The sequence below is a fragment of the Castanea sativa genome, chromosome 2 (assembly GCF_040712315.1).
Source record: "Castanea sativa cultivar Marrone di Chiusa Pesio chromosome 2, ASM4071231v1".
NCBI classification, from domain to species: domain Eukaryota; kingdom Viridiplantae; phylum Streptophyta; class Magnoliopsida; order Fagales; family Fagaceae; genus Castanea; species Castanea sativa.
In genome coordinates, this window is record NC_134014.1 from 40,304,451 (window position 1) to 40,316,020 (window position 11,570).

General features: G+C 39.1%; 1 protein-coding gene across 1 annotated transcript; it reads left to right on the plus strand.

Moving 5' to 3' along the window:
- Positions 1-7,054: 7,054 nt before the first annotated feature.
- On the plus strand, positions 7,055-8,858 carry LOC142623412 (receptor-like protein 44). Its single transcript, XM_075796823.1, has one exon. It carries the CDS (start codon positions 7,608-7,610, stop codon positions 8,421-8,423), a length of 816 nt encoding a protein of 271 aa, XP_075652938.1. The 5' UTR covers positions 7,055-7,607; the 3' UTR covers positions 8,424-8,858.
- Positions 8,859-11,570: the final 2,712 nt, after the last annotated feature.

Here is an 11,570-nt window from a genome sequence, read left to right on the forward strand (position 1 = left end):
CCTCCACGTTCCATTTTTCTTTTTAACAACAACAGTATGAGCCAACCATTCGGGGTAGAAAACTTCTTTGATAGCCCCCGCCCTTTTGAGTTTAAGAACCTCTTCCTTCACAGCCTCAGAATGTTCTCTGGAAGATCGCCGATGTGGCTGCCTCCTCGGAACAATAGCTGGGTTGACATTTAAGCGATGACAAATGAAGCCCGGATCCACGCCTGGAGCTTCGTAAGGATCCCACGCAAAACATCAACATTGTCCTTCAAGAATTCTAACAATTCCATCTTCTCTTGGTGCGGCAAAAGTACACCGACTTGGAAGAATCTCTCTGGGTCATCGGCTACTGGAAACTTCTCTAGCTCCTCGCAATGTGTCTCATCTCCTGTCACCATTCCAGATGAATCAGGAGACGTTAACTGCTATAAGTCTTTGGTGATTAAAGCCAAAGACTTGGCTTCTGTCTGATGTAATACCGCAGCCGATATGCACTGCCTGGCTACCGATTGGCTGCCGAGAATTTCCTCAACACATTCCCCCGAGGGAAATTTAACTTTGACGTGCAAGGTAGAGGAGACAGCCCCAAGCGCGTGCAGCCAGGGCCGGGCGAGGATGGTTGTATATGGAGAGTACGCGTCAACCACGATGAAATCCACCTCAACCGTTTCCGAGCCGGATTGAACGGGCAACCGAATCTGTCCCTTCGGCAGGACGGCTCTCCCTTCAAAGCTTATAAGCGGGGAGTCATAAGGGGTAAGATCTTCCAGCTTCAATCTCAATCCCTTAAATAGATCAGGGTACATGATATCTGCACCGCTGCCCTGGTCTATCATTACCTTCCTCACATCATAGTTCCCTATCCTGAGCGTAACCACAAGAGCATCGTCATGGGGTTGGATAGTCCCTACTTTATCTTCCTCAGAAAATCCCAAGACGGGCAAATTGAGTTTCAACCTCTTCGGCCTGCAACTGTGTCTCGGCCCGAGAATGAGAAACCGCCATCACCCTAGTGGGGGCCGAACCGGTCTGCCCGCTGTGTGCAGCAAAAATAACATTAATTGTTCCCAATCTGGCGTCGAGATGAATTGTTCCTCTCCGGTTGTTTGAGCCAACTTGACCGACTGCCCAGGTGGGGGCCGACACAAGTGCCGTTTTTAACATTCCCTCGTTGACGAGCCGCTCCAGATGGTTCCACAGGGGTCCGACAGCTTCTCGTATAGCGTGGCCCACGTCCCGATGGTACCGACAAAAGAGGTTTTGATTTCTTTTCCCGTGGTCCCCCGCCATCTTGCTGGGCCATCTGAAGACGGGCTCTTAACGAACTTTCTCTAGTAACTGATACACCGGTTCTCGAACACGGTATTTACAACTTCGAGGTGCCTGAAGCCGGACTGCCCGAAGTAATCCCTCCTCGGCTTGTTGTTGTGATATCTGTCCAACCTGAAATCCCTTCTCTCCTGCGGGATAACCTTCTCCTTTCCCTTCCCCTGCTGCTGGTCTTCCTCTACCCTTTTGTACTCATCAATACGATCCATTAGGCGGCGTACGCTGCGAACGGGCTTTTTCGTCAAAGACTTTCTTAAGTCGTGGTCAGTAGGAAGACCTACCTTAAAGGTATTAAGCGTCACCTCATCAAAATCACCATCTATTTCATTAAATATTTCCCAGTATCGGTCGGAGTATGCTTTCAGCGTCTCTCCTTCCTTCATGGCCATGGAGAGCAGCGAGTCTAATGGCCGAGGGACTCTGCTACACGTAATGAACCGCGAAGCGAATGCCCTAGTTAGCTCCCCGAATGAGCCTACAGACCCCGATTTGAGACCGTTAAACCATCTCATAGCCATAGGTTCCAAGCTGAAGGGGAAAACTTTACACATCAGAGTCTCGTTGTGAGAGTGCACCGCCATCCTCCGGTTGAAGTGACTCACGTGCTCCACCGGATCAGTCCGGCCATTATAGATGGTAAAGGTGGCTGGGTGAACCTCCTGGGAAGCCTTCCTTTATCAATCCTCCGTGTGAATGGAGACTTGGAGAGTTGGTGCAACGCCCTACTCATAGCGTCGTTGCCTAAGCCCCTTGAATGAAGCTTCTTACGTCTGCGAGTTGGCTGGTCGTCCTCCTCACCAGAGGACATTGCACTGGTGGGGGAGCGCGACCTCGAGCTGTAGCCATCTCCCCTATCCTCCTCAGAGGAAGGATTAGACGAGGACGGTGAAAACCTGCGTTTAGAACGGCGTAACTTCCTCTTCAAACGATTAATTTCCTTATGCATGGAGTTAGAACCCCTCCTCGTGAGTAAAGTGCTACCCCCACCACGAGTATGGCCGGCGCCCGGTACTCTGTGTGGACGCTTCCCTCACGATCCCTTCGATGTTCGAGACGCTCGAAATGGTCCTCTGGTTGTGATCCTTGTGACTCTGCATGGTGAGAGCCTAAGCCTGCCATAATATCCCTACCTCTTCTAGACTAGATTTCCCACAGACGGCGCCAATTGTAAGTGCATAATTGCACCTGGCCCCAAGAACAGTTACGGGCTCAGGCCCAATGAGCCTTAAACAATATGAATTTGTAGAGCGTGGGCTTGAAACCCAGGTTAGAAGTGTCTAAGGACTAAACGACAAGTCAAAGATTGCGAACACTTGAAAACAACAAGGAATATTGTAAATCAACCTACTCGGACGTAAGCCGAGAGCTGTTCTTATATTCTCTCTTTCTCTTTTTCCTTTTTCTTTTTAGATTACAAAAAAGGGATCCCTCTTCCTGTTCTAGGTTTTTTTCTTAAATACTTCTCTTTGTGATACTTTATACACGTGTTGCCCCAACTTCCCCTTAGCCTAGATATTTCTTTTCTCAATGCCTTTGAATAGTAACCAGAAGTTTCCCGTCCACTGTTCAGGTGTCACTTCCCCATTAATGTGGCCAGGGTGGTAGGTGCATGGTCTTTAATGTGGAGGTGGCAGTCTTTATCTTTGGTATTTCTCTGACATCGGTGCTTCTAGGACATTCAAGGGTTCCCCCTCTTTAACCATTGGTCTTGACCGTGTCATTCCCCTACCTTTACCATGAAGTCTCGGGTTCTCCGGTGTCCGTCTGAAGGGAAATTCACCCTCGGCTAGATCCTCGGATCCTCGGCGTATGGGCCGACCCGTAGTACTAACAAGTTCTAAACCCAAGAGTAGGTCGGCCTTCCTTAGCATGGCCCAAAGGCCCATATTCCCATCAGGGTTTTTTTACTCCCCACAGATCCTTCATTAAAATATCAAATTTCTTGATTTTTTAATTTGTTTCTCTTTCTTAACAAACAACAATTATCATCAACTCTTTTCCTTTATTCTTAAGATACGTAAAGAAATAATAAACAACTAAATACAAAATGAATAGTGTTAGTGTAAATTTATATAGTTTTTTATACAAAATAGAATTCTAAAGCAATCTTGTAAATTTATATAATTATACACAAATTGATGTGGATTATTTTTAGACAAAACCGTGTAAAATTTTCACATTTTTTATTATATACAGACTAACCTAAATACTCTAATAAATCCCAGTAACATAATCCTGTAATACTACATTGAACATTCCTAACACTCCCATGGGACGTAATTCAACGCATGTCATCATTTTTGTTTTCAGTGTGCTTCTAAGTTTACAGTATGAATAGTGTTAATTTGACTGGATAGTTGAGAAATGTAAAAATTCTTAGAGTTCACATTACCTTTTTTAAAATAAGATTTTTTTTAATTGGTCACTAATATGGCTGAAAAAAAATAAAAAAACCCTCCCACACATAGTTCAGTGTTAGGGGAGTGGTGTGTGAAAAAGAAAATAGGCGAAAATAACATTTTCGTCCTCACATTTTCACTCGATTCTCACTTTGGTCCCTAAAGTTTTATTTCCACAACTTTTAGTCTTTATTCTGGAAAACGCGTCTCGTTTTTGTCCCTGCAGTTACATCAAAGACGGAAAATGCACACATAGCAAACGGAATGCACTGTTCAGTTGACGTGACCATTAAATAATAATAAAAAATGTCATGTCAGCATCTAAATTTAAAAAAAAATTTATTAATTTTAACTAAATAAAACAAAATTAAAAACTAAAAATCACATGAATTGAGATCTAAGTGTGTCTTGAACAAGAACAATAAGATCACAAACCCAGATACAAGATCACAAACCCAAAAATTAAAAAAAAAAATCCATCAAACTCAACCAAACCATCAAAGCAAACTCGTTGAATCAAACCCATCCACCAACAACAAATCAATTTCCCAGCAAATCAATTTTGAATAGAAAATTATCGAAACAAAGCAAATTGAATTATCAAAGCAACTCGGTTTGAATCATCAATTGCGGTAATCTCATCAATCTCAACCAAACCATCAAAGCAAACTCGTTGAATCAAACCCATCTGCTGGAACACCCACTTAACAAAAATCCATCCTTCATGAGCACCTTCCCCTCACCAAATATTAACCCCATATGCTAGATAACCCAAGCCAAACAGCAAACCAACTCAATAAAAATCCTAGCAAACCCATCGTCTCCCTCATCACCATGACTCATTAGAACACAAAACCCAAATCCAAAGACAACTGGTAGTGGTAGTGTGGCAAGGTGGCAGTGGTAGTAAACAACGGATGAGTTAGGAATTATGGCCATAGTGATTCAATTGAAGGGGAGAGAGAGAGAGAGAGAGAGAGAGAGAGAGAGAGAGAGAGAGAGAGAGAGAGAGAGAGAGAGATCACAAACCCATAATTTTTTAAAAAAAGTAAATCAAAACCCAGCTCGGAGACGAGTCTCTTGGAGCGATTTGACTCGGCGATGCGAGAGAGAAGGTCACACGACTTCTTGAAGTAGAAGCTGGGGAGGTCGTCGCGGGAAGGAATATCGGGGAGGACTATGAAGCAGCCATGGCTATGGGTTCAGACCTTGCCGAGCATGTCGACAAGGACTCAGACGAACCTGGAATCGAAGGCGGTGATGTGAGCTTGGCGCTGGTGGACGGTGAGAGATGAGAACCATTTGAGGATTGAGGATCTAGGGTTTGAGTTTTGGAGCGGAGGAGATCTGAGGATCTAGAGTTTTGGTTTTGGTTTATTTTGATTTTGATTTTTTTTTTTAAATTTCTGGGTTTGTGATCTTGTATTCGGGTTTGTGTTATTGTTGTTCTTATTCAAGACACACTTAGATCTTAATTCATGTGATTTTTGGTTTTTAATTATGTTTTTAATTTTTTTTATTTAGTTAAAATTAATCAATTAATTTTTTTAATTTAGATGCTGACGTGGCATTTTTATTATTATTTTAATGGCCACGTCAGCTCATTAGTGCACTCCGTTTGCCACATGTGCATTTTCCGTCTCTAATGTAACGGCAGAGACAAAAACGAGACGCGTTTTCCAGAATAGGGACTAAAAGCAGTGGAAATAAAAGTTATGGACCAAAGTGAGAATTGCATGAAAATGTAGAGACGAAAATGTGGTTTTTGCCAAGAAAATATTGTAAACTGATGCATTATAAAATAAAAAGTGAGAGGTAAGATATATTGCAAAACAGATATAAATGAATTATAAAATTCTGCTTTTTGAATGTTTATATATATATATATATATATATATATAGAGAGAGAGAGAGAGAGAGAGAGAGAGAATGTTCTACCTAGGAAAACTTCTATCTACATTGGTTGGAAGCCACCTCCTCTAGGTTTTTCCAAGCTTAACACCAACGGCTTAGCTCGTGGGAATCCGGGTTTGTGCAAGTGTTAGTGGTATCATTCGAGACTCTAATGGCTCTTGGATAGGAAGTTTTTCTAGGAATATTGGCTTTACACTCCCATGTTGAGTTTGTTTTGCACTCCTATCCCCTCCCCGCCCTCCCCCTTTTTGTATCAACTTTTAGTGGATGATTGGGATGTTGTTTACCCTAGACTTTGTATTCTTTATTTTCTTTAATTGAATCTCTAGTTCAAGAAAAAAAAAAAAAAACTCTTTTTCTTTCTCCCTATACAATTGCTAGAAGGATAAAACGAGAATGATCATGTTTATAAGTGAACTTCCCAACTTACCTCAAAATCAGTAAGGTGATACCTACAAAAATATACCTAAGCAAAATTGTACCTAATATGTTAATATGCTAAAATAAACTGACTTTAAGATTAAACAAACTAATACTTAGATGGCTAGTTAGATGGGATTCTACTTTTAATTATTTATATTCTAATTTAGGGAAGGTAAAAATGATAAATGAAAGACTATAGTGAGGAATTTTTAGAATTCTTCCTTAACTGAGTGAATAATTGTAATTATATATGAATTTTAAAAAAACTTTATTGGTAGAAAGGAAATGTGTATTAAAAACTAGAGAACCATAAGAGTTTTAGGTTAAAGTCTGTTATAGAACATATCATTCAAATCCGAATGATAAAAACCTAACAACTATCAATAAACACAAAATTAGAGAGGTTTGACGGACTCTCAGACTGACGGCCCATATCAGTTAGTAATGATATATTTTATGATATTTTATATTATTATATATGTAGTTTTTTTTTCTTTTTTTGAAGGCTAATTATATATATAGTTTGAATCTCACATTCTCCTTACTTTCTCGTTTGTTTGCTATCTACTTATGATATACGTTATACAGTGTGCTCTCAAAAAATTGAAAAAAAAAAAGTTTGGATGGCCATAAATAATAAACGTGGTTGAAGTGAGAGCAATAATAATGGGAATAGAGAGTTGGATTTATTCCTTGTCACGGAAATACGGGAGATTTGGTATTAAAACTTAAAACCCGTTTTATATATCCTCGAACGCATCAATCAATCCCAGTGTGTGTGACGGGACAACAATGCCCGGTGGTTTCCTAGAAATGGAATTATCAATTATAGGAAATCTGAAGTGCATATATATATAAAATGACGAAAACACCCTTTATCGTATTGTCATTATCCTAAATCCTCATACGTGCAGGTCACCGCCCCACCAGCTTGCCCCACTCCCAGGCCCCAAACCCAAACCAAAACTCCCCAGGCCCCCCGACCCTCCGACCCTCTTCACTCCTGACTTTCTCATTTCCCCCACCCCCTTTTCTCCCTTCTCCTACGACTACTTCTTCTTATTATACTTCTAGTGCTCTCCCATTCAAGTTTACTGCTACCACACCCACACCTCTGCCTCCAAAACTTAGAATTTGGTGACACTACTCTCTCTCTCTCTCTCTCTCTCTAGCATAGCAGAAGTTACAGAAACACTAGTCAAAATAAACCAACCCCTCCCTTAGTTTGCTTTCTTGCTACAATTGAATTTTTACCCATAGGGATTTTTATATATATTAAACAAAAAAAAAACAGGTGCCCCTTGGCAACAGAATATTAAAGAAAATAGTCAATAGATTCCAACCTCTCTCTCTTGCTTGCTCTCTCCCGCAACAGTCTGTCTTTCCCAGAAAACCAAACAAGACTTAAAAAAAAAAAAACAAAAGCAAAAACAAAAACAAAACAGAAACAGCTTTTAGAATTAGACGAACCCCTCTTTCTCTTTCTCTCTCTTTTTGTGTCTGTCTCTGTCCCTCTCCCATTTCTTACCTAACTAGTAGCAATAGCATAGCTAGATGGGTCTTTGGACTCGGCATCTTCTTCTTCATCTCCTCCTGTCTCTCCTTGTCTGCACTTGCTTCTCAGATCCAAGCGACGAGCTTTGCCTCACCCACCTAAGCGAGTCCTTATTAGACCCCACAAAATCGCTTCAAAACTGGACCAAGACCACCTTCTCCAACCCTTGCTCTGGCTTCACCTCATATCTCCAAGGCGCAACTTGCAACAATGGTCGAATCTACAAGCTCTCTCTCCCAAACCTCTCTCTCAGTGGCTTTATCTCTCCTTTCCTTGCCAACTGCACTAACCTCCAAGCCCTTGACCTCTCCTCCAACGCTCTCACTGGTACAATCCCCCCAGACCTTCAATACTTAGTCAATCTTGCTGTACTCAACCTCTCCTCTAACCAGCTCACCGGTCAGATCCCACCTCAGCTCACATTGTGTGCTTACCTTAACGTTATTGATCTTCACGATAACCTTCTCACAGGCCAAATTCCACAGCAATTGGGTATTCTCGCTCGTCTCAGCGCCTTTGATGTTTCTAATAACAAACTCTCTGGTTCCATACCCACCTCGCTGGTGAACAGGAGTGGGAACTTGCCGAGATTCAATGCCACATCGTTTGATGGAAACAAGGATCTTTATGGGTACCCTTTACCGCCTTTGAAGAACAAAGGGTTGTCAGTGATGGCCATTGTTGGGATCGGATTGGGAAGTGGGTTCGCTAGCTTGGTACTCAGTTTTACTGGGGTGTGTATATGGCTCAAAGTTACAGAGCACAAGATGGCTCTTGAGGAAGGCAAAATTAATCACCTTATGCCCGATTATTGAGCTTGATTTTCTGGGAAAATTGATCGCAGATGAGATTATTGAGCTGAAAGTGATAATTTAAAAAAAATTTCAGGTATGTTTTTGATACAGGTGAGGTTTGGGCTAAGTCTTAATATTACTATTATTTTTTTTCTTCTTCTTTCTAATGGGGTTTTATTATTAGATACTCTTTTACTAATTTGTGGAGGGATTTTTCTTTTTTCTTTTTCACCTTCTGTCTTAACCAATTTGGTTTTGTTTTCTTTTTTGGGGAATCTCTATTTCTTTTGGGGATTGATTATCTATATTTAGTAATTGCTTAACAATCAACATTGTATAAACCCAATTCAAACATGAGGCATATCATCAGTGAAATAGTGCAGTTGTAATTGTCAATTTTCCTCTCTTTGATGTAATGTAAGCATACAGTAATGTAATGCTTTTGTTGTTTCTTTCTCTCTCGCTGTCCGTCTATGTCTGTGAGCGTGTGTGGTAGGGTAGGTTGAGACTTTTGGTGGGTCTGTTGGGTGAAGAACTCTGCATCGTGCAAGTTTGTCTGGCAGCGTAGTATGATACATATACATACAAACAACTGGTTTGCAAATTTTTATATATTCGAAACTGTTGGCATTTAATATTAATGCACTTTACATATTTGTAGTTTTAGTGTTTGCTAAATGTAAGACCAAGTCCAACTCGTGGTGTATCGGTTTGGAAAAAAATGTCGATCTCTGATCGATGCATTAAATAAGTTAGAGGTTTGCGCTGCTTAGGCCAACATTCCGGGCACTTTGCTAGCTACTTGTTTTACTTGGGCTTTGTGTTCAATGCTCTCTCTATATAGTTGCATATTAAGACTACAGAATTCAGTAAATTTTTACATCAAGTTACAGCTTTCTAAACCTTGAATTTGAAGTTCAATTCTGTCAATTATGCTCGAGAATAATACCCCACAATAATAATGTTAACAAAACCCATAATGTTATGCCGGGCAAAAAGAAAAAAAAAATGTTACACAAGCTTTTAAAAACTAATGATTAGTTAACATGGGTGAGGTGGTTCAGTGTTTTACATTATTGTTGTATTCCATTTACTTACTGGGTTCAGGTTGTTTTAGGCTGGCTTGCTTTCCGCTCAATGTATTTATTTACTAAATCTCTCTTTCGGTAAACGTGGGCCTAGGCTACCAGCCCTGTATTTTTTGGAGTTCTCTAGGGTTAACTTTGATTTGCTTTACCATTACTTTTAGATGAGTGATATTAATCTATTTGTTTTCACTTACAAGTCACAACTTGGTATCTATCTATCGGCGTGCCTGGCTTCCTCTCCTCGCTCAAACTGACTTTTAGAGTTTAATATGGAAGCAAAGTTCCTATAAAAAAAATATAATATGGAAGCAAAGTTTGGAATTCGAGTGTAAATTACTAAATTCTTTTACAAAAGAAATGGATGACCACAGTTTGAACTTAGAATGGCATCTCTTGGCACAATTATTTTATAGTAAAATTTCAAAATAGTTCGTTTGACACCAATTTATTTGATTATTTTTTGTGCTAAAAGTTGGTCATTTGATGGGCAAATTTCAAAATAATCTTTGAGGAAATCTAGGGTCCGTATGGTATGAAATTTTTAATAATACTGTTTAAGTATTGTGAAAATACATGTGAATTAATAAATATTATAAAAATACATGTTGTGGTGTTTAAACAATAAAAATTATTATTTAAACAACAGTAATAAATACTCCTAAACTAAAATAACTTAAAATTTTAATCTACAGTGATACAAAGTACAAACAGCTTTTTCTCCTAAGAAAAAAAAAGAAAAGTAAACAGTTTTCTACCTCGTCCGCTAATGACTGAGCATCAAACCTTGGGTTTACTGTTCTATTAGGGAAAGGTATCTATAAATAAAAATACTTTAACCCTTGCTAACAAAGTGAGACCATCATCAGTGTTAAGATCTTTTGCTTTTAAAATATATATAAAAAAAATTTTCTATTCATTCAAATAAATAAATATAACATTCTCAAAAAAAATAAAAAATAAAATAAAAAGTAAAATTTTGATAACGCTTGCATTAAGACCTGGGACTTTTTATGGATTGTGTGTGTGTGTGTGAAGTGTGGTGTGGGTACCCCACTCTCCAATCAAAGGCGAGAATGCGATAAAATAGCTTACAGAATGTGAGGTCACCTCCTTTGGAAAAAATTTTAGCCTCCCCCAAGTGCTTTCTTTGTGCGAATGTTAATAAACAAAGTATTATTAAAGTTAGGGTCCGGTTAATGTGTGCCCTTCAGGGCACAAATTAAGCTATTCATTTTTGAAAATATTTTCTTAAGGATTGAAAAAGTTGTCAATACTTTTTCAATTTTCGAAAATTGAAAACAGCATTAACAAAATCCTTAAAGTTATACTAACGTGAGTTCTATTTAATAAAAAAATTAAATAAATAAAAAGACAAAATTGATCTCATAATTTATTTTAATATTTTTTTTTTCTCTCTTTATAAAGCTAGATCCACAATCTAAAAGCTACAAAAATATGATATAAAGCTACAATAAAACTACAAAAAAATACAACAAGCTGCAGTTAACAGGTACTTTGCGATGCTTGCTAGCACAACCCTTCTTTATTTTATGGACGGAATCAAAACCACATTAACAAAGAAATAAATACTAGCACTTTAAAATGATAAAGTTGGAACTGTCTTAAACCAACATAATACATACTAGGATCAATTAAGAAAGAGAGAGATGGAAAAAAATAAAAAAACAAAAAAAAAAACGAATTGTGTTCCAAAAATATTGGAAAAAAAAAAACGAATAAATTAACATGTTTAATTCAAACCAAATTAGACAAAGATCTGGTGCTATGGAGTTGGCTAAAAAATTGGTCGGACATATCTATGATGAAAATTTGCCGATGACAATCAAAGAGGGTATAGCGTTTAAATTCAATAACACACACAGCAGGCCCCATGCTTGTCTTTGTCTAATGAAAACACATTTCCTCTTCTAATGGCTGTGAATAGCAAAAAAATTCAACTCACGCCGAAAGTGAAGATGGTCAAATGTGCTTTCATTCCCGTCATTAGTGTGTCCTCCGAGAATGGCATGTATGCCATCATGGGGCTTGGGGCCCGTACCCCACCCATGTTAATTGTTGC